Source organism: Mesitornis unicolor, unplaced genomic scaffold (assembly GCF_000695765.1).
Source record: "Mesitornis unicolor isolate BGI_N332 unplaced genomic scaffold, ASM69576v1 scaffold16446, whole genome shotgun sequence".
Classification (NCBI taxonomy): domain Eukaryota; kingdom Metazoa; phylum Chordata; class Aves; order Mesitornithiformes; family Mesitornithidae; genus Mesitornis; species Mesitornis unicolor.
Genome location: NW_010191853.1, coordinates 104,593 through 128,434, shown reverse-complemented (window position 1 = coordinate 128,434; position 23,842 = coordinate 104,593). Strand labels below are relative to the sequence as shown.

At 35.8% G+C, this 23,842-nt stretch overlaps 1 protein-coding gene across 1 annotated transcript in view; it reads left to right on the top strand.

The window, feature by feature from the left end:
- The first annotated feature begins 859 nt into the window (after positions 1 to 859).
- The window catches only part of BRIP1 (BRCA1 interacting protein C-terminal helicase 1), a 60,656-nt gene continuing 37,673 nt past the window's right edge, over positions 860 to 23,842 (top strand). Inside the window, 13 exon segments of the mRNA XM_010186883.1 lie at positions 860 to 952; positions 1,738 to 1,849; positions 2,339 to 2,533; positions 2,829 to 2,956; positions 3,821 to 3,955; positions 10,157 to 10,450; positions 10,925 to 11,146; positions 11,667 to 11,866; positions 14,941 to 15,073; positions 15,597 to 15,748; positions 16,260 to 16,431; positions 16,548 to 16,685; positions 17,091 to 17,252. Coding sequence (XP_010185185.1) covers positions 860 to 952; positions 1,738 to 1,849; positions 2,339 to 2,533; positions 2,829 to 2,956; positions 3,821 to 3,955; positions 10,157 to 10,450; positions 10,925 to 11,146; positions 11,667 to 11,866; positions 14,941 to 15,073; positions 15,597 to 15,748; positions 16,260 to 16,431; positions 16,548 to 16,685; positions 17,091 to 17,252 — 2,136 coding nt within the window.

Here is a 23,842-nt window from a genome sequence, read left to right as displayed (position 1 = left end):
ATCATGCCACACGTTGGTGGTTTTTTGATGTATATGTTTACTCATTAAAAATCAGATGAGGGCACGGGTTACTTTATTACAGGGAGTCTACAATGTAAACTTGCTCTTCTATTTTGTAGATGCTGAAAATCTGATATGAAAAAAAATCTGTGCTTAAACAATGTGATCTTTTTTTAAGCCATCTCTACTTCAGTATTTTTATTTCGGTAATTTTAACATTTTAGCATAATAGGGAAGCTGACTTTCTTTTATTATCCAGAGGAATAATAATGAGAGGAATGCAGTAAAATACTCACAAAATAGTAAAGTGAATGGCACCTCATTTCCCCCTGAATGATTATAGTGTTATTAGTGGAAGAAAAGTGTTTTAAAATGTTTTATTTTCTTGTTTTAAAATGAACGGTACAAGCTCCTGTTGTTAGTTTGCAATGACATTGAGTTCAAACTAATGGACCTGCAGAAGTGAAAAACTGTTTATAGTTATTAAACATCCCCAAATACTTTCCCTCCAAGGATTTGAGATCTTATCCCAACAGTATTCAGTCTGAGAAACAAAATCTGAAATGATGTGTGCAGTTCTTCATACTTTCATTTCAATTGCTACTCATCAATCTGCTGGTGGTAATGTGCTCTCATTTGTAACGAGGACCAAGTCTGGACTGGAGGTGTGTAAATTCCTATCTGCCAGTTCCGTTACTGTCCTGAACCGCTTAGCCCCCTTATCTTGTTAGCAGTTTCTGCATGTTCTTGTGTGGTGCCATATGTTGTTTTAGGTTTTCCCCAGTTGTTATTCTTGGCTTGTTCACGCTGGGTTTTATTGCAGTTATAAACCTGAAGTAAACAGGGGAAAAAAGTGACAATGTCATCTGACGTGTCAGAATATACTATTGGGGGAGTGAAGATTGTATTCCCTTGCAAGGCTTACCCTTCACAACTTGCTATGATGAATGCTGTAAGTAGAATTTATATTAATATTTGATAAGCTAAATAGCTTATGTTTTCCAGTACCTATCAGCATTTAGAAAATGAACTTGTTAAATTCAGAGCCTTAAATATCTTGAGAATTTCAGTTGTAACGTAACTTACTGTTCTCTTTGCTGTCAGATGGTATCTGGCCCATGACTAGGGAATGCTGAAATACATTTTGGATTGGCGAACATTTATACCAAGAAATAAGTGATGTTTTATGTAAAATGGATGTTTCCGTAACCAGTTATACTGTAATATAAATTTTATGTAATTTTGCGAGTATATAAGAAGGGAACAATTTAGTAAAACTTCTGTCTTCTGAACATAATGTAATATTTCAACAGGTTTTCTCTTTTTTGAGAGTTTTTAAAATGAATTATTACACTTTACATTTAAACATTTTAAAACCCTTTTTCTCTGTGGGACAAATGGTTTGGTTGTCTGACAGATGTTTTCAGTGTTCTATAAGACTAAAGAAATCGAGCTAGCCCCATCAGGTATTGCTGTTAGCAGGTAAGTATTTGCAGTCCCTGTAGGTAAATCTCTGAGCATTGCTGTGAGGTGTGTTCCTCTCACGAGAAACACAGCTAAGGCTTGTTGACCTGTTGGTATTATTAAAGGTGACTGGGAGGCATTTTAGTTTTCTTTTTTTACAAGACAGCAGGTGTTCTGAGCTATTGTTAGAAGTTATTTCTAGACATCCGCTAATTACATCCTCTTTGGTCTTTTTTCTATTAATCCTGGTTTTGTTCTTTATTCTCCTTAAAGATTGTGAAGGGCTTAAATAACAGGCAGCACTGTTTGTTGGAGAGCCCTACAGGAAGCGGCAAAAGCTTGGCGTTACTTTGCTCTGCATTGTCATGGCAGAGGTCTCTGTACGGTGAGTTGTCTTAGCGTCTCTTTGCCCAGTTTTTATTATGAAAATATATTGTAATGCATTGTTGGTGTTGGTCATCAGTCTTTAAACGTTTGGTTTCAGAAACCTGACCAGGCCTTTGTCCACCATGATATATGTTGCCTTATTGTCAACATAAAACAGTAACGGCCGGTAATACTAAACTGGATTTAGCTACCTGTGATCATAAGGGGATTATATGGCTGTGGAAATTTTGGAAGAAAATACCTGTGGCTTGTAGTTACGCACTAGTAATGTAGTAGTTGAAAGGAAGGAGTATTTTTCAGTTCTGCAAGTTGTTACAGTTCTTTGCACTGCAGTTCATAGCTTGTTCAGACTTCATAGAGATATGCAAGGCTTTTAACTAGTACCTAAACAAATTATTTCACCTTAAATATATTGAAAGTATAATTCTGATGTATAGTTTTGAGTAGTTTTTAGTGCAAGATAATTGTCTGTGTCCTTTGCCTTTAGAGAAACCACTGCTTATGTCGTCATGTGGAAAGGAAGACAGAAAGCCAGAGGCCTCACCGCCGTGTCGCTGTATGTGTCATTCCCAATCTGAGAGCAACAAGGCCGCAACAAGTGTGAATCATGGTGCTTCTTGTTCTTTTAGTAATTACGAAACAGGAACTTCTAGAAAACCTGGAAGCCTGCTAACAAACACAGGTAACTTCATACATAGGCAGCTAAAAATCTGGTTTGGAAGTAAAATACATAGCCGGTGATGTCAATTTTTTTGCTTTCAAGTCAGGAACTGTTTTTACCATGATAATACCAGAGTACTGCATGATTCTGCCCTGCATGGAAATCTGTATGGAAATGGTGGTTAATGCATCTACAAATGTCTAATATTGTTTCCTACATCACGTGTATTTATAGTAAATTCCATTTTTAAAATGTTAACCCTATTTAATTTGTTCCTAGTAGTGGACAAACCTTTTTGTTTGATTTTTAATTACAGAATGCAAGGAAAATGAAACGCTAGCTTCAAGATTGTCTGCCAAAAAAAGGTTATCTCTGTGTGACAATGAGAATGATGATTTTCAAGTAGACAGGAAAAGGATTCGTCCTTTAGAAACTGAGCACCAGGTGAGCAATGTTTATTGGCAGTAAAATAATCCAGGTGTAGCTCAACAAAGCTGTCAAACACCAATCCACGTTTCAGAGAAGAGCACAGAGAACAGTTGAATCATGCAACAGTCAGAGTTTAGATTGACAGGTTTTTGTTCATTTTTATTGTTACTTGCTACAGAGGAGTCCGTGGTTGCACTAAATTGTTCATAATACCATGGCCTAAATTACATCTTGCATATTTAAACACCTAATAGCCCCAAAATGTCTTAATCCGCAGCTGATCTGTAATATTAAGTCAAAGTACGAGATTCTGGAGTTGAAAATGCTTTTGTAAATGTGTATTAGAAATACAGAAAAATAGTGCGAATGTATTAGAGTTCTGTGCTATATCCTGCCAAAGGTAGTTATTTCTGTCCTAATGTGTGGAGTGCAGTATTTCTGCAATGTTTCCATCTGTGTCACTGCTGGTATCCCATGACTGAGTACTTGTATTCAGAAGCGCGTTGTAAATAGCTTTTACATTGCTTTAGGGTATTTCTCAGATGGTTACTTTTGTGTAAGTTTTTAGATCAAGATGTCTTGAATTTACTTCTTGTTTTAGTTATAGAAGTTTTCTGCTTATAAAGACGAAAAGCTCAGCAATAATTGCAGATTGTTGTTGTTGTTACTGAACTTTGTAATTAAAACTTAATAGCTTTCCCCAGATTACTTTTGGATGGCTTAGATTTGGTTAAACAGTTAATGAAAATTAGTGCTGCGGTGTTACTGAAACAGACTCAGTGGAAAACAGTTGAAACAAAATCGGTGACTGCCAGTGTAAGCACGTACTTCTGCCCAGTGTGTTTGAACACACACAGAGTACTTTTTTTTCCCCAGCAGGTTAGAAAACGTCATTGTTTTGCAAAAGGAGCGCAGCTGGTTGATGCTTTGGAAGTTTATCGTCAGCGGAAAAATGGAGAGCTGATTGTTCACTCTGAAAAAAGTGTGAAAACCACCACGTTTTCTCCCAAAACAGTAAGTAGTATAGTCATGTCTTTTACATCAGGACTGTTAGTTAAGAGAAATTTAAAAAAAAAATTGCTGTAAAGAGATTATGCGTGAAATGCAGCTTGTTAATACAGTTACAGAAAACACCGTACCTCCAGCTGCATTACAGCCTAATGTAAAGGTTCCCAAGTAAGAAAGATGCTTTAAAGTAATATGTTGTCACTGTCAATAGTGGGAACTGCAGTGGCTTTTGCTCCTAATGGTGCTGTCTAACCAATGGAGTTTGTAAAGTGTAGATGATGTCTGTGAAAGTCATTCTAAACAGTGGGCTGAACTCTTTTACATTGTGGCTCCCTGGTAGTGCAGAATCTCACCCAGCCATTCAGCCTCTAAACTTTCACCCGGTGTCAGCAGTTGTACAGCAGATGTAAGTCTGTGTGTTATATTCCAGTTTATAGTAGATTTATGATATAATGGAAGAACTTGAAACAAGGACCATGGAAATTAAGTGACGTCAGAGTTTGTAGATTTTGTTCAACTTGCCATTGTTTTGTGGCACATGTAGTGAATGAAAGGATGGTATTCCATATTAACATGTGCCTTTTAGACCTTTAAAGAGTAGCATGGAGAAAGTTGGAGCTGATCGTTACGGTTTATTATAACAAAAAATATGTAATAAGTATTGCACAAAATTAAGAAAGAAATTCAGTGTGTTACTGCGATGGATTTATGTTTTGAGTTCGGGTTTGTGGGTTTTTTTGGTTGTTTAATTACGACTTGCCATAGCAGAAGTATCACATAAGAAGCTGAGATAAAAATTTGCAGCTGTTTCTGCTAGGCATTTTCTGCATTTCTCGGTGTTTAAATCTTACTGATTTTACGTAAAAGTTTATTGAAGTTAAACCAGTAGAAGACATCTGAAGGCAGTAGAGAGATGAATGTTGACACTGAATTCTATTAGTGGTGTAGTTCCCATGAGTGCTTATCAAAGCTGTGACAGAATAGTTCTTGTCAACATTAAAATATAGGAGCACACCATAAAATCATGAAATTGTACATTTAAGACAAATGTAAGAAAGGAATGAGGTCTGACCTTTATATCTTTCTTCAGTACAGAAATCTACTTCTTTCAAATGGCAAAGAACATTCTCTTTTTCCAATAACTATATGTATTTATGTCTTATGGTAATAGCTACCTGTAGGTAACTCAGCTTCTAAGTGCAGGTTTTTTCTGTATGTTTGGCAATATGCTTCGTTTCAACAAATTCAATTCTCTTTCCATCTCTTCGAACAGCACTTGCCCCTTTGCATGTCTTAAATTAGCTTCTGTTTTAATATGTATGTGTGTATTTTAACTTCAAGAGCTGTTTTCCAGTATACCGTGCCTTTGTAAACACATAAAAAGCCAAAAGCTTTGGGATTACTTTCAGGCACTGGAAGCTAAATCTTTTCTTGACAAAAATGAATCTGGGTTCTAGGACATTTGATGGGAAGTAATTTTTATCAGTTTTGGAAAGTTCCATAGATTTTTGAGTAGTATTTGAAATTCTTTGTGCCACTGAACTTGAATTGGTGGTTTGAAATACTGAGGCCAGCAGAGTGTGCTGTTGATATACAAAGAAAAAGACCATCCTTCCTTGGTTGTAAAATGTGCTTTGGTACTTTGGTGTGGGTACCTGAAAAACTTGATTTACAACTTGTAGAAATCTGATGTAGTGAAGAAAACTGAAAAATTTAGTATAGATAAACTGTTATATACTGAATCATAGTTCGATTTTCTAAGAAAACTGTATTTTTTTTGACAGTAGTTGAGCTGTGAGTCTGCTATAATGTGCTACCCATGGGTCTGATTTTGCAGGTAGACAGTACAGTGTATCATTCAAAGTTTAAGCACTATACTGTTTACTACTTCTTTTGAAAGAAGTAACCTAAGAAGAAAAAGAAGTGTTTTTTTTTGTTAAGCTTTTTTTTTTAGAATGAAAGGAGTGCTTATTTCTTTTTAAAAGACGTTTCTTCTAAGAATGAAAGAATAAGGTATTTCTGTGATGAACTTTTACTTTAGCAGGCTGTGAACTTGTCTACTATCAAGAAATAATTACAAAAAGTAAGGCCTTATCATTAGTAGTTCTGCTGTTTAACTACATTAAGACATGAAGAGCATCACAGCTGTTAGGTACAAAAATGCTTTTCTAGTGTAGCTTATGAAATGAAGCCAAGCGAGTTGGTGTTCAACAGTTACCGTAATGGACTAAGCATTTAGGATGATGCAAGAGTGCAATAAAAAATAACTTCTGAATCTATGAGAGAACCCTGCCTTTGGATAAGTTATGTTTTACTGTAGTCAATTATGTGCTTAAAGCAAATTTAGTTTCACGTCAAGTCCTTTTTCTAGCCCAAGAGAGGGAACAGGCTGGTTGTTTTAAGAGCACGAGAGGTGCTGCCCAGCGTTGCTGCACCAGAACCCCTGTAGATCCAGTGGGTGAGGATCTTCTGCCCAAGAACTTTCAGCCTCGAGCCTAGGAATCCACTTCTGTCCTGCTGCTGTTAATTCTTGTAAGAGAGGGCAGTTCTAGGGTGAGTTGAGATGAGAAATTATACCCGTGCAGTACTTTCTTGATTACTTTTGTCAAAGCATATGGTCTGAGAAACTGGGGCAGCTGGGTTAAGGAATCCCCATTTATACTAGGTAAAAAAAAGTAAACAGTAAATGGAGAGCAGTGTAACAAACACTTGGGGTATCAAAAAACAACTGTGAAAAGAATCTGTCTTAATGTGCTAGCCCATTGCAGTTTAACATATTGCTTACAACCTTCACAATGGAGTTTGAGTGACTTCTGTTACACATTCCAGGAGACTGGCAGCCTGTTGCAATCTGGGTCTGGACTCCAGAATAGGCTAATTTACCACGATGGGATGAAGAAAGTTGTGGATTTGTATTACACGCTCTCACCTGACACCGTATCTGATCCTTTTGCTGCTGATTGACATTTTGAATGAGCTCTTTGAAGCAAGTTCCAGCTTAATTAAAACGTTTGCTTGGTTAGCAGTGATCTGTGAAAGCCTGTGATAAATATTGAACTGGGTTCACCTGCTGGTTACTGTGAGAGGATAAACAGCTGCTTTGTGTACTTTAATCAAGAGGCTGCAGCAGCAGCAGAATACTGTGCTTTTTGAGAGCTTAGAAAGGAATAGTTGAAAAGCTCTGGTAATGTCACTGCTGATATCTTACTAGATTGTGCTTGTGTGTTATTTCACACAAGAGGTATTCACTGCTGTATCATTTAGATGGCTTTGTAACCAGGAAATGTAGATGAAGATATGAAGAGCTCCTCTTATCTCTTTGTTTCAAAGATCATAGCCTCAGTGTTTGTTTAACTCTATTTTATGCGTAGGACAGATTGGTGGACTTCATTATTCTTCTTTTAATCGGACTTCCACGTTTTTGCCATATAAATATTGATGTGATAGGCTGTTTTATCTACCCCTTGACAGAAGTAAAAACAAGCTGGATTAGCCTGAGGTCTAGATAGTCTGGTATCTGATCTCTAACAGCATCTGTTACTGGATGTTTCTGATTAAATACTGCAGAAAGCGGAGGAGTATCTTTTTCCCCGCCTCTCTCAAATGAAAATCTCTGTCCTAGATTCAAACAGCTGAAAACAGGTTTAGTTCTGTAGCTGGAGGGTATTATGAAATAGTTTTCTGTTGCCTTAATTTTTCTACGCAGCCCTGCCCCCCCCCCCAATTATTCCATAAAGAAATTGAAACGTTTTCTAATTTTATTATAGCATAACCAGTATCTTTGTTTCCAAAAAAATGGTACTTTAAGGAAACACTGCTATGGGAACTGTCATATTTGAGTTATCGCTTTGTTCAGTTGGAGAGTATTCTCTTTCGTTTTGCTGTAGGAATGAGGGATTAACACCACGTTATATTTTGCTATGTGATATCACTAGTAAATTCTTTTAATGGAAATATGGTATTAAAATTGTTTTTAATGAAACTTGAAGATGATAAATCTGAGAGATTTATCTGGTTTTCTGAGAGATAACGAAGAATTCTAATGTAGATTGACACACTTGAATAACATGCAAATAACATGAAGAACTCAACTTTTAAACTATACTTTAAGTATTTTCTTAAAGGTCTCTTCCTTGTAAAGGACCTTCTAAAAAGGTTCTATTTGTGTGTTTTGTGCTAATGTTTGTGGCTGTGTGTGTCAGGACTACTGCACGCAGTCTTGTACTTGTATCAGTCACTATAAAATCAGTCAGAGTTTACGACTCTCAATGTTGATTTTTATATAAAACTTTTTCCAAAGTTAAAGTCAACATTTTAAACTGGATAAAGTGCTTCTTAAAGCCAGTGTCATACCAATTTCAAACCTTTTAAGAAAAACTTTTAAGGCCACATGTAAAATACTGTAATTTATAACTCTTACACATAAGGACACTTAATTCTTTTTATGAAAAGAAATAGATCTGTGGTTTTTTTAAACCCATCATAGAAGAGCCTTCTGTTCATGTTTATGTATTTGAACTGCATTTTCTTGTTGTTAGAACAATTTTTGAAAAACAGCTGCCTGATTCGTCCTAATATTTTTCTGTTAGTTTCATTTGGCAAACTAAATGTGAGGCTTAGCATTAGCAGTGAAGTGTTAGTGATTTGATATCATCTTTGAATTCTGTGTGTTCTTTTTACCTCTGAAAACACAGTCTGTCTTGAATTAAAATGAGAAGATAAATGTGTTCTTAAAGGCCATACACAGTAAATGAACTGCTTCTGTTATATTAATTGATAGTATGGTAATGTGGTTTTAATTATTTCAAAGTGCAGAATAGAATATAGATGATAGAAATATCAAGGTACAATTTGCATTGCCATTTTCTGTGTGAGTACAAACTGAGTTGAGAATTGCCATATATGTAACATATACCATATGTCAGCTGTTTCCTGCTTCGCTGTTGACAAGAGCCCCATTCATAACTCTTCTTTTTATCCTTTCAGTGAATAAGTAATTATTCAATATAGAAGGCAGGATATTTGGAACTGGCTATTTAATGTGGCAGCACACCGTAATGAAATCTGCTGTTACTGGCAACCTGAGAGGGGAGTGTAACAATTCCAGTATGGGTGTAACTTTATCTGCTTTGAGGGCCTGTTTATTTGGCACATCAGTGAACCTTTTATCCCAGTGAGTGACAGCTCCAGACGGGTTACATTTACATGCGTTCTATCATGTATTGTAATATTTAATGGTGGACAAGGACTAAGGGTAATATGACTTTGCTTTTCCTCAGAGTGGAGTCTAAAGACAGCTTGATCCCCAGAGTTGTGGTCTAACACACGGCATGACTTAGCATTTGTTTATAATGGATAATCTTGCTGATTACAATTAAAAGGGGAGGAAGGCATATTTGAGCAGGCAACTACATGTTGTTACTTGTGCTATCACCTGAAAACCAAATACAAAGTCTTTTACACTAGAATTCATTATTTTTATGGGAGGTGTGTGTGGGCATGCTTACTCCTGACTTGTTTTCTGTGTGGTTTTTCACACTATTACAATTTCATTACATTTGTTCCAGTATTTTATATTACAAAAGATGATAACTTCTAAGGAAGAAATTGGCTTTTAACAAACACAGGATTAAGTTCTGTTTAGAATTATTCCCTGTTTTGTCTTTTAATCTCTTAAATGCTAGATGGCCTTTGACATAATGGCGTGGCAAACATGTTTCTGAGGGAGAGTATATGATGTTGTCTGTTTTATCTGCAAACAGATTACGTTAAACTGTCCAGATTTCTTCAGCTTGCTTTAAGGAAAACTATACTCAGCATTTTATTTTTGGTGTCTGGTCCCAAGGTTTTTTTTCATTTAAGCTGCTGGCTGCTTCTTGTCCTTTAACAGGAGTGGCCTTATGCTGAAGTTTAAATGTGAGAAGTTTATTGGCATTATTCACGTGTATAAGTACTCCACTGGAATAATAAGATGGAGTTGTGATATAGTTATATCTAGTGATTGCTAGAAGTGTTTTAAGATTTTTAGGCATGAGGACATGGTGAGTTTTAACATTTTTACTTTTTGCCCTTTGATAGGCCAACCTGGTTATTTAATAGGCTGTCTTGAACTATCCTAGAGGGCATTTTTGAAGTAGACTATAAGCAGAATTAGCATGGTCATCTTGCAGTAGGGTTTTGTTAATCTTTTTTTGTTTTGGGTTGCAGTCTTCTGGCCCTTGCACTGAGTGTTCCTGTTCTTCTGGAAAAGAAACTGATAAAAATACCAGTAATACAAAGAAGAAAGAAAATGGAGATCGGTCGTTCATTCCCAAAATATTTTTCGGAACACGAACACACAAGCAAATATCCCAGATTACCAGAGAGTTGAAGAGAACGGCGTATTCCAGTGTCCCTATGACAATTCTTTCTAGCCGGGATTATACCTGTATTCATCCAGCGGTGTTGAGTAGTGGTGGTAACAGGAATGAAATGTGTGTAGAATTGCTGGAAGGAAAACAGGTGAGTAATTTAATTTCAGAAAATGAGCATTTGTATTAAAATGAAAGGTAGCTGAACAGTTGGAATGAGTAACATTTTTTTACTTTTTTAATACTATATTGGCTAACTGCCTCTTGTGATTTGGTTTAAGTATTGTTAGAAAATGTTGATACATGGTATCAATACTGAAAACGTATGTGATAGGAATAATCTTTACGGTTGATAGGCTAATGTTTTTAGTAAGACATAAATTCTCTTTCGTTTTATAGATGAAGAAAGAAGTGTCCTTTATCAATGTATATTTTAGGAACATGGATTTGCCTGTTTTCTTTCTAGCACGATGTGTTTTTCATTGTCTGACATTAAAAGTAGCTGTTAAAAATGCTTCAGGGAAATAAAGTAAAATGCACATAACGACTTGGAAGATTTAAGCTTACTTGTTTTTCATTATTTTTTGTAACCACCAACTATATTTGTGCTTTTATTTACTTTTAGGGCAAGTCCTGTCTTTACTACCATGGTGTTCATAAAGTCAGTGAACACTATGCCCAACAATTTGCACATGGGATGTATCAGGCATGGGACATTGAAGATCTAGTGTGCCTTGGAAAGAAGCTTCGTGCCTGTGCATATTTTGCAGCCAGAGAACTCATGCTAGACGCAGATATTGTATTTTGTCCTTATAATTATCTCCTAGACCCGCAGATACGGGAAAGCGTAAGTATATTTGTAAGAAGATTGCAATAACTGAGGTTAAAGAGAAGTTACAAACATGATGTTCTGTGTCTGCGGCCAACTGAAAGCCTATTTATATCCAAAATATTATCTAGAAAAAAATTCTTTAGCCCAGGAGTTATTTTCTATCTCTTTTCCCTGCCCCCTAGAATGAGCATTTCCATATTCCAAGTAATGGTTACACTGGTCTCATACCCTAGCTGATCAGTCATATGGTTTGGTTTTTTTCAGTGGAATAGAAACCCTTGCAAACTTCACAACTGTTTGGTTAAGGAGAGTGTAGTAGGTTCAGATTATATTCATCCAGGTTGAGATTAGACTTTCCCCCATCTGCCCCATCCCCAGTTATTTTCTAGGCTACAGAAATTGGATCAAAAAGCTGAAAACTTTCTGTTGCTTACAATGTGATGCAGAATATACACTTTTTTAACAGGATCCTGTTGGCTGCTGTTTCTCGTTAATGTCTTTCACTGTTTTACTAGATAATAATTTTCTTTTTTAGATGGATATTAACCTAAAAGGCCACGTAGTCATTTTAGATGAAGCCCATAATATCGAGGACTCTGCTCGGGAGTCGGTGAGCTACAGTGTCACAGAAAGTCAACTAAGAGCTGCTCGAGAAGAGCTGGATTCCATGGTCAATAACAACATCAGGCAGAAGGATCATGAGCCTCTACGGGCTGTATGCTGCTCCTTGATAAAGTAAGGCAACTCTTTCTAATTCTGTATTATCTATTAGTATTTTTAAAAATTACATTTAGATTCCTTTTGCTGATGCAACTTACTGGTTACTGTGTTCAGAATATGCAGTCGCCTGATTTTTGGTCATTTGAGGAATTTGAGGGTTTGATCTATTTTTGAAAAATACTTTTGTCTCCAAGGAAGGCCTTGCAATTCTGTTTTGAAAAGTGTGTTGTGGTCTTGAATGATGTGCTCATCTTTATGGGCCTTACTGTCCTAGTTTGTGAAGTTCTGAAAATGTTGACATCTTTGAATTTTTGAAATTTCATTTAAGATAAATAATTTTTATCTTTCACATGCTTCTCTTCGCTTATTTGCCAAATAGCAGTAGCATTATTTTGTCAAAGCATTAACTAGTTCACATTTATAAAATGCTTTCAGAGCCTTGGACAGGAAGCGTTTGGAACAGATTGGAATCTGTTCTTGGAATCAAATCGGAATCTAGTTGGAACGGATTCTTTATAGTTGAAAGTGAATTTATCAGTCATGCCCTTTGTTTTCCTTTTGAAACAACTTGAACTTAAGCAAAGAGATAAAGGTAGAAGTTGACAATCATGATATGGGATAGAACAAAAGCAAATTAACTGGGAGCTGAAGGAGGAAAAAGGAAGAAGGAAAAGAAAGAAGGTGTCAAGGGCAAAAGTCTTTCGGGTGGAGTGTGAGCATGAGAAAGTTGAAACAACATCAGCAGTCTGTCACCACTGGAGAATTTGAAGTTCAGCTCTGTAGCCCTTATTTTTTAAACCTTTCTTTTGAGGGATCCAGGGACTGAAAGAGTTCAGAAATGCACTGCTAATGAAACCTTGAACAAGGAATACAAGTGGATAATGATACAGGTGGCTTTGAAGTTAACTGAACTCTGATTCAGTGCGTGTCAGATGGTCATTTGTTGCATTAGTGGTTGGTGAAACGGACTCTTTGGAATACACTACAGCAAATAGTTCACCGTTTTTCCTATCCTTTCTCTATTCTGAGAGTTAACGTTTGTGTCACAGAGGCAAGTGCCTTTTTTCTTTTTTGCGGAAGCTAATTCTCCTACTTTGGATATTTCAAATGTTAAATTTTAGTAAAACAAAAAACCAGCATGGCTGGAGATTTGATTGCCTCAAGCTTTTTAACCTTATCAGAAAAACTAAGGTTGACTGTCCTGGCAAATCTGCCAGCAGCATGAAAAGTAGTTGTTGGAAAGCAGAAGGCTGGGTGTAAATGGCCAGTAATTGGTAAAATGCTGTTGCATAGTGACATGGCTTTGCCAAATGCATGGGTAATTAGAAAAATCTTATTTCAGTTACAAAGATCCTGGGCCCTAGGTCCAGAAAGCACTTAAGCATGGGCTTAGTGCCACAGAGGTGCTAAAATGACCCTTCTGAGGAATTTGAAGATATACCAACAGAGGTACACTGGCAAGCTTTTCTGATGGGATGCAGATTTACAGAACAAATTAGTTTGTTCAGTGCAGTAAGCTGTATCAACAGTGGGATTTTCTGGTAGGGAGGGAAGGAGCAAATACACTGTCTTGAGTTGAAAGCATGTTTGTAACTTCTGCTAAATCTTTTCCTGAAAGTAGTGCATATGCCAATTTTCATTTTAAAACCATAGATATCTTTCTGGGAATCAAGCTAATCTTATTTATGCTTAGTGCTTTACTCTAAAAATTAACAAGTATTTTAAGTAAGTGTTTAACATTAGATTTAATTGGATGAAATTTATTCTAGATTTTGCTTTTTTTCATGTTTTAGTATTAGGAAGTTACGTTAAGCACGACCACTTCAAAAGCAGGTGATGGTGTTTGAAGATCATAACAGGGAAACAGAAGTTTTACATTTCCAGAAATGTTTTGTCTATTGTAAATCTGTTTCATTTCTGTATTAGTGGTCTTTTCCTAATTTTAGTTCCAGGTCTTTTTGATGTTGTGTTTGAGGAAGTGGGGCAGAGTGCTACAGTGGTGAAGCTCTGCTTGTGTTAGTGATCATCATTCCTTAATAAGATAAGGCAAATGATAGCCAAAAAAGTGATTGTCACAGTAGTACTTATGTGTGGGGTTTTTTTTTTGCATTTAACCTGGCAAAAGCAAAGCTTTTTTATTTCCCAGTTGTTCCATTGATCAGATTATTTGCAGTGACAGGACATGAAATCTGGAACTGAAACAGTCACTAAGCCTTGTTGCTTTAGTTGATAACATTAACTGATTTTACAGGGAAATATTTGAACTGTTTTGGAAATGACAGCTGTCTTTCTGATGCCTCCTGCTGGCTGATGGAACGGACAGCTTCGGCATTTCCTGAGAGAAGGGAGGAAGCCTGCCTGCTTTTGTAGGCAGAGGGAAGGTCTTGTAATACTGCAGGGGTGATGGAGGACACATTCAGTTAGAGAAAATTTTAGCTCTGCCACAGATGAGATGATCTGCAGGTTTAGATCATGTTTTTATAAAGTCCTATAACCGTATGTACAATGCAAAATGTGATAATTCTCTTTAATTTTCAATTTGTAGCAGAGTTACAAATACCTGTAGGTAAGTTAAAATATACACGTTTTCTTGCCCCACTTTCCTGTACTGTGTATAAATATTAAAAGTACTCAATTCATGCCTCAAGTTTTGTTCCTAATAGGAAAGCCTGCAGTTGACAGGGATGATAAACCAGCTTGCATCAGTCAGGGTAATAATGAGTCTTCAAAAGTGCAGCAGAAATTTTTCTGAAATCAACTTGATGTATTATACTCTAAGATCAGATTATATTTTAATCCTTTTTCTTTATTGTAAAGATATTCTATGATAATAAAATATAAATGTATAGGAACAAATTTTCTTCTCGCTTTAATGAGCTGCATCAGGAGCAGTTCTGTGGAAGTTAGTTCAACGGTGAAGTACTGGCATAAGGAAAAGCAGAATCTCTCTACTTAGGTGTAGTAAAATATTTATCATCATCATAGAAGTCTGGTGCAATTTTTGAGGTTTGATTTGGTTTGTACCTGAAACGTATCTCTAAGTCTCTAAAATTAATGCTGAAATTACTCCTTATTTCTGTCTTCTACAGCTGGTTACGGGAGAGCTCTAGTCAACTAGTGGAAAGAGGGTATGAAACTTCCTGTAATGTTTGGAGTGGAAAAGAAATGCTTGCCTTTTTGCACGGAATGGGAATAACCAGTATTTATTTTCCCATTTTACAGGTAATGTTGTGTGCTATATAAATGAATACCAGAGTGCATAACATTGATTATGGTAAAGATCTTAGAATGTACAGAAGTTAAATACTAACACATTTTAATTTACTGCATCACTCAAAAGCTGATACCTGATGAAAACCAGGAGTAATCCACTTGAGCAATTAGAATTTGTGGAGAATCAGTGTTTTAAAGGATATAATTATAATCGTGTATATATATAATCATGTACAATTAGTTAAATTGAACCACTGAGTCAGTGATAGTTTTGTCTGTTCTGTCCATCTGCATTTTTTTAATGTTGAAATGTATTTACGCTATTTTCAAGCTTCTCTCTGCTTAATGCTTTAAGCCAAATGCATTAAAAGTGTTGTTACTTTTCTTTTCCAATTTTCTCTTCAGTCTGACTTTATAGGTGTCTTTGGTAAACTTTTAAAACAGTGTGCTGGTATTCTTCTATCTGTATTAGTTTTGTTTTTGAGAAGTTACTTAGAATGTTGCTGATGTGGAATCTGTTTGCCTCTTGCAGAAACATCTTGCTACTGTCCTGGAAAAAGAAGACAAAGTATCAGTGCTCGGTAGAGAGGAACTTATTGAGATACCAGTAGTGAGCCCTGCCACGCAGATTGTGCTGAAAGGGTTATTCATGGTTCTTTTATGTCTCTTTAAAGATAATAGCAGGTCAGTGCAGATACGTAGTCTGAGCTGCTTTGCCAAACTGCCTCTGTCATTTGTGCAACACCTCAGTTACGGGGTCTGGCTTCTGAGCAAAACTAACATTTCAGAGAGGTTTGGGAAATTAATTATGTGAGAAGAATTTAAATACTACCATTTTTATTTTTTTATTAATAAATTAATTCAAATATTGAAGAAATTTATTTGAAGGTTAGGTGTACATTTTCTTTGTGTTACCAGGTTAAATATGCATGGGTTTTGTTTTTCTACATAGCACTTGTCATTTGACTCTCTTTATCTTGACTACTAATGCCAGCAGTTACTAAACATTTCTGATTTAATTTTAAAATATTAATTATTGTAAAATTGCACTGTTTTTTCTGAAAGCATAAAATTATTTTTTATACTGAAATTGTAAATGGATTTTAGCAACACTGTCTTGCTTTGTATGAGCTTAATGCTTACAGTTTGATTGCTTAATTTTAGTTTTGATTGAAATTTATGTATCTGTATTTAGGTATGCAGATGACTACAAAGTTGCGCTGCAGCAAACTTACACTTGGGTGAATGAAAATCAACATGATGCATCAGATACAACTGCCTTCTTTACACGGCCCAAGCACAAAAGGAGTTTGCGGCAGAAAACCTTAGTCCATGTGCTTAATTTTTGGTGCTTGAATCCTGCTGTGGTACGCTGAGTGTTAAGTAGAAGGCTTTAAGTAATTTGAGTGATAACAAATGCATAAAAGATCTTAAAGTGATTGTATCAATTGTCTAAATTCTTTCTTTTCTTTCTCCAACCTAGGCTTTCTCAGACTTGAGTGATGTTAGAACGATTGTTCTGACATCTGGTACACTCTCTCCAATGGATTCATTTTCTTCAGAGCTTGGTGTGAAGTTTTCTATTCAGTTGGAGGCAAATCATGTTATTCAGAACTCACAGGTAAACTCTTGCAGCATTGGTCCATCTCCTGAGGTGTGATATTGGCTGTTGTACAAGAAACAATAACTTGCAAATAAAACCACTGATGAACCCATTCCATAAGTAAAAAGAAACATGCAGAACAAACTATTGCTTGGAGTCATGCAATTGTAAAGTAAATTTTCAAAGGAAAAAGGGGGCAATTTTTAGATACATAATCCCCTAAGAAGAGATGAAGTCATGCTATTTTGGTAATAGCCATCTTATATCAGTTATTGCACTTCTGTTTTGAAGTACTGGAATTAATTTGTTTAGAAATATCTCAGTATTTTCCTGTGCACTTAAAATGTCGTTATTTGACATAATGTCATTTAATACAGTTTGTCGCATATTTAGAATTAACTTTTTAAATATGAAATACACCAGGTTTGGGTTGGCACCATCGGAGCAGGCCCAAACGGTCGGAAGTTGCGTGCCACGTTCCAGCACGCAGAGACCTTTGAGTTCCAAGATGAGGTGGGAGCGCTTCTGCTCTCAGTGTGCCAAACAGTTGGCCAAGGAATTTTGTGCTTTTTGCCATCCTATAAGGTAAGGAAATCTTAATTCATATTCTTCCTCTAAACACATACACACTCTGCTTGAAAATGTACCGTGTAATCTTTTGCTTTGTGCTTCAGCATCTATAAATGTTTATAAAATAAATGTATTGTAATAACACATTGTGGTTATATCGTATTGTAATTTCTTGGATGGCATACAAGTTTGCTTTAATGAAAAAAACATGTTCAGATTTGTTATCAACAGGTATCTTTATCTTAGTTAATGCATACAATTAATTTTACCAAGAAAAAAAGCCACTGATCTGCAGTTTTTTCTTAAATTGTTTTCCTGAATGTTTTGAAGTTGAGAAAAAAAAATCTTCTTCATGTAAGTACACATTATAAAAGGAAACTTTTATGTGTACAAGTCAGCAGCAAGAATGTCTTTGCGTGTTCTTTGTGTGCTATTTGAATGCAGTATTCATTCAGTTAATTTCTTCTTTCCTTGCTTCTTGTTCCATTTCACTGCATTGGAGATTTTAGTATATTTTTCTTGAGTCAGGAGGGAATTGCTCTTTGGCATTGGTTGAAAGGAATCAAATTTCTCAATTTCAAACTCTGTAATATATAATTTCACTGACAACAGATATCTAATTATGGTTAATCTCTACCACACAGTAGTTCTGCTTTCTTCTCTATTAGTTCTTACTGTTATTTATGGTCAACTGTGAGGAATATAAACCTGCAATATCATTCTGTAATTCATGCCCATTTTTCTTGTAATGCTAGCAAGAGTGTGACTTTTTTATTTTAAACCATCATTTATGATTTAAAAAAATCTCCTCAAGAAACAAACCAAAAACATCTAAAAAAAAATCTTGCCAAAGGAACAAAAACAGCAGCATAATGGAAATTAAAATTTCAGACCAATTCCCTCATCTGTAAGGTTCTTGAACAGATAATATTTTAAAAAATGAAATAAAAACGATTTCTACTTCTTTTCTGAAACCTTCATGTTAGTTTTACTGTTTAACTGAAGAGGCTGTAAAGCGAGGGGTTTTTCTTTGCTGGTGTCTGTAAAGTATTGCAGTCATCAGTGCAATTACTGACAGTAACCATTAGGTGACCACATTAGACCAGGTAATGTGCAGTCATTGATAAAAGCAGATTACTGACTATAAATTTACTTAACCTAGCTCACAAAACTCTGTACTTACATGGAAAGTTAAGGATTGGAAAATAAATTTTGCATTCCATTTATTTAAGACTTGAAATGGGACCACATTTCAGTTTTCACTGTCGTTATTCTTTTAGTAAAGTATATAATACTGAACAGTATGTGATAGTTGATCATAGGTACACAGATCTGACAAATATTTATGAAAGTTTCTATGAGAATAGTAATCTGAATTGAAAGCATAGAGAGACTTTGTAATGACATTTAATAAAGAAGGAACGAGATTGCTGGACAGCTCTGGTACCCTTCCCCCTCACTGCCCTTATGCTTTACTGAAAGGTCACCTAGCTAAACATGTTGAGTGGTTTTTTCTTTGTGGGAACACTTCCATGATCCTAGTGAAAGTATTGATAAATATAAATTGCAGACAATTGAAGGGTGATATTTTAAAATCACATTGCCAATATTTTTCTATGGATGCCCTTTTTCATTCTACTTCTTTTGTTCTGGATTGGGTTGGCTTTAAGTCTGAGATTAATATGTTGAAAACGCAGAATAATGTAAGCATAAGCATATTAGTACAGGAAAAACAAGGTATTTTTCTTTCATCATCATACAGAATATTGCTTACCTGCACATATGCATTCCAAAACTGATTTTCAGAGATTTTTCATGGGGAAGTATCTATGTCGCTTTAAAAAACTGCAGCTTTTAAAGAAATTGTTCAACACTATCAAGATCTCATTAATATACATAGCCACTAAATTAACTATTACTAGTTAAGCAGGTTATTTTGAAGGTGCAATCTGTTTTATGAATTGGAGTTTCAACTTTGGAATAAGTGAAAAATAAAGTCTTCTTAAAATGTCTGGAAGGCTGAGGACAATTTTGGGTACCGTCTGTCCAGGTAATTTGGTGGGGCTTGAGTTTAGGCATGTACATTGGGTTGCAGCTTGGTTACATTTACAGATTCCTTTTGTCAGTTCAACGTTCTCTTCTAGTTTGATGCAGCAATGATGTCCTTTGCACAGTAGAAGCCCTGCTTCTTGGATGGCTCTGTTTCAGTCCTCACTTCCAGCATTCATGCTGCACATTTTTACCCGTTACAATTACCCCTAATTATTTTGCTTTGTAAATAAAGTTAATTTTATTTTTCTGGAAAGCCCATTACTAATTTAATTCATGTAGTAAATGGTACATTACATTCCTTGTTTACATATAAGGAGAGTGCTAGAGACAGAAATGGTGTCTTACTGCATTTTCATCCACTTCAGTTCACTTGAATTTCATAGACTTTAGTTCACTTTAATAAAATATAGGTATAAGTTCTTTTTTATTGTGGGAATGGTAAATCGGCACTTCTTGGCCTCATTGTATGGGAATGGAAATGAAAAGAATGAGGGTGTAACACCTGCCACAGGAAGCAGCAGGAGCTGAGCACCCTGTCTGACAGTTTGTCATGAATGATGTTGGGGTCCTGGAGCGAGCACCCAGGCAGTGTTCTCTTACTGCTTGTCCTGTTACTCAGAACTTCATTACATGATATCAGAAATAAAATTGGTTTATGGCAGAAATAAAATTCGTGATGCTATTTGGAATAGTACCAGTCTGAAATGTAAGGGGCTTTTATGAATAGTACTTATTTCTCTATATTTTGTCTTGAATTTTGAGTTGTTTTATATACGTTAAAGAAGTAATCTACCAATACTTGGTGAGAGTGACAGCTCCTGTATTCATGTTAGAGCTTGAGAAACAAGCTCTAGCAGAAATTTAATTATTTGTTTCAGACTTCTGAGGTGCATAATAGAGAGGAAAAATATCTCGTATTCGCCTAGAAGAGATATCAACCTACTAGAAAGTTACCAATGTGCAAATAAATAGAGGGCAAGTAGGATTTCTAAATGTCACCACATTAACCTGATCGTAAGATGAGAAAACTGGGTGCTGCTTATAGAACATCTGAGATGAACGTTATAAATGTCAACAGAGTATGGAGCTAGCATTTTAGTCGCGTACTCCTTCCAGTGCTAATGCGTGCAAAAAGCATCCACGAATGGCTTGCATTTTTCTCTATTAGCATTTTTTCAGGTAAATTATTTCCTGGGAGATTCTAGATTTCTATGAGGATGCTGTCTACTGCCAGGAAGAGGTCCTGGTCACTTACCTATGTTTTGCTCTGTAGTGTCCCTTACAACAAGATATTTATATTCTGTAGGATGTTATTCAGCTGTTTAGTAAAGAATTTCAAGTCCACTGCATTGTAAGCCTGCATCCTTTCCTAATCATCAGTTCAAGAGACTACTTTCTTAGGCTGGTACCTTGAGAAGGTATTTCCCAAAAACATCTTTACCTATTATATGAACAGCTGTTATTGTGGGGGAAAAAAATAAAACAACAACAAAAAGTCTGTATAAAAAATAATTCACCTGTTATCTTCCTTTGTGCCCCTCTATCCCTGTCTTTTTGGGTTTTGTGGTTTGGTTTTGTTTTTTTTAATCAAAGCAGCTGTAGCAGAAAGAGCTCAGTGCAGTTTTGTGGGAAAAGTCTGCCACCTTGTTATCTGTGTAATTTGGGATTATTAGATGTGAATACAAAAAAAGCAATAGTAGAGAAACTGGAATTGATCTTAATGAGGTATCTGGATAAACACTTTCATTGAAGAGCAACTGTTTAAAATATATGTATGGCAAATATCCAAGGTTAATAATACAATGGAGGAAAATGTATGGATGAGAAGAAAACAGTACATCAGATACACATCTCCACATTCGATGGGTGTCTGTTTATGTTGTGAACAACTGTGATGCCATGTTTCATGAATGGGATAGTCTACAAATTTTTATTGCCATTGTCAGTGTTCAAGCACATTGGCTTTTTTTAAAAATAAGCTTAACCTTAATATTTACTGAATTGCAAACCTAGATAATTTTTAGGGCTACTAAAACTGGTGATACTATGCAACAAAAATGCATTTATGTGAAAATCAGTAGCAACTCCAGCAAAAACACTCTATAAAAGAGAATATCAGAAGGTGAAAAGATTACTCAGAAATCTAAGATGCTTTTAAACAAGATTAAGATAAGGACCATTAGGGTTCATGTCGCCGACCTGTCTGCATTAAGATATATCTTGCCTGGTGCCTGCATCTTGGATGATTCATTCATTCAATATGTGTCATATCAAAGTCAAGGTATCCAGCAAGGAGAAAAATGCTAATGCTTATAAATTTTAGTGATAATCCATCATGATGAATTAACTGACCTTTCTTTAGTAGCTTTTTTACAAAATAAGCTTTGGACAATAATGTTAATGGTGGTGTGTTGGTTTTGTGTTTGGGGTTTTATTTTATTTTTACTTTTTTGTTTTCTGTGAGGCATTGTTGGTTAATTTGTATCGGCTAATTGTTGAGCTATAACTTGGAAGTAAAATTTGTGAAGTAAGATAGTTGCTTAAAAGGCTTTGAATGTCTGTTTTCATCAGTAAAACTTATGAATTGATAAATATTCTTCACTTAAGAATCCAAGGTTTGTTTACCTCTCTCTTTTTCTCCTACACCTTTAAGATGTAATGTTCTCCACTGATAGATTAATTGTATTTCTCCTGTGACTGCTTTTCTTTACAAAGCTTTAACTCTTCAGCTAAAATAGCAGTTTTACTTGGTAGTTCCACAGTGTTGCTGTGTATTTTGCATTGTACTGTATCAAATAGTTTTATGGAGGGGAAATACCTTGGAATAATGAAGGAAATGTCAAGAAGTATTAGCCTAAAATGATAGAAATAGTAACTGCATTGTTGTCTGTCTCATGACCCTAGCTGAATGATCTAAATATACATTTAAAAATTATTTGCTATACTCTTTCTGAGGTATTTGTATCCAAATGTTTGTAAAATAGAGACTTCTTTTTCATACCAGTTGTGTTACTCTTTTACAATGCAGGTGATGATTGTTTACAGCTATGGTGCTATATAAATTTTACCTCTAATGGACAGTTAATCACAAAAGTAGCTAAGATAATAGAAGTGGGGAAAAAAAAATGAATGCAGAATTTTTAAGTCTGTCTTATATTGCATTAACATTGATTCTTTTTGTATGCATAACTTCCAGCTAATTAATGTTTTGGGGAGGGTTTAGTGGAGAATAAGGAAAAAGAAGCAAGACTTAGAGCTAAGCAATACCTCCCGGAAAATGGTTGGAGTGTCTAGAGCTGCTGCTGTGTACTGTAGTGATTCCAAGGGTTGGTGAAGAGTAACCAACAAATGCTGTGTTGGAACAAAGCTGTCTAAGGTGTTTGCTTCCTAGAGCACTTTTCTTGTGTTGGCACAGACCAATTAACGCTGCATTGCATTTGCTGTTTCCCTTGAGGATTTCGGGGTTAGATCATAGTGGTACATATATAGTAACTTTTGTCAAATAATAAATGCTGAATTTCGTATTTGAGTTTCTATCTAGATCGTAATTTTAAGACCTGTCTGTCAATCTCCTGCCTTTCTCTGCTCTCTTGACTGGTCATGTTTTCTTCAGTGAAAACAAGACAGGATTATGTGACAGTAAATCTATTTGGGCTGGAGCACCTTAGTTAATTGTCTTGGTTCCTTTTCCATGTTGAAGGTATCAACCAAAGCTGGTGCAGTTGCAGGCAAGCACTGTTCTGGTGACAGACTGTTCTCTGCAGTACCACACAGCTTTAGGCAAGCAGGCCCTAGCAGTATTGATTAACCCTGTGAGCAGCATAGAGCATGGCAATAGGTCTCACTTGGGCTGTTTCAAACAGTCTGAGGATCTTCAGGTTCGATCTAGGAGTGATTTGACATGAAGAGGAGGGACCTCAGCTTAACCCCTGCCTAGTGCACTCCTGTGCCATTGTGCAGCAGTCTGTCTGCACTGGATGTGAGCCTGAGTCCTCGAATGTGCTGTCTCCTGGCCTGGACATAAATGTTCCACCTCTGTGTATGACACGCTGAGGGAGGGATACGGTTCCAGTATTAATTCTGAATGTCTGGCTCTTTTTAGTTTCAGACAGACCCTTTTCCTTACCAAGATTTTTGAGAGGTTGGTAGAATTATTTTTTTTTAAGAAGTCTATGTCAGAGTGGCAGAAAATGAATTGGTCATAACAGTGAAAAAAGAACAGAATATTTTCATTTCCAAAACCTTCGTGAAACACAGTTTTGTAAATAAAATATAAGAAACCCATTTCTTAATGCCATCAATAAAAATCCCCCACCAGCAAAACAATACTGCCTTCAGACAACTTTTACGTATTTAATAAATTACTTCAAAAAATTTACAAAAGATTGTAGTCTGTTTAGCCGGGCCTATTAAAAGCATTAAGATTTGAGCACTGGCTGTTAAAATGAGTAAATGGCAATATCACTAAGTTAAACAAATGCCAAAAAACATTTTCCAGAGTACTGGGATTGTAACAATACCATTAATGAGGGCAAAGAGGTTTTAATGCAATT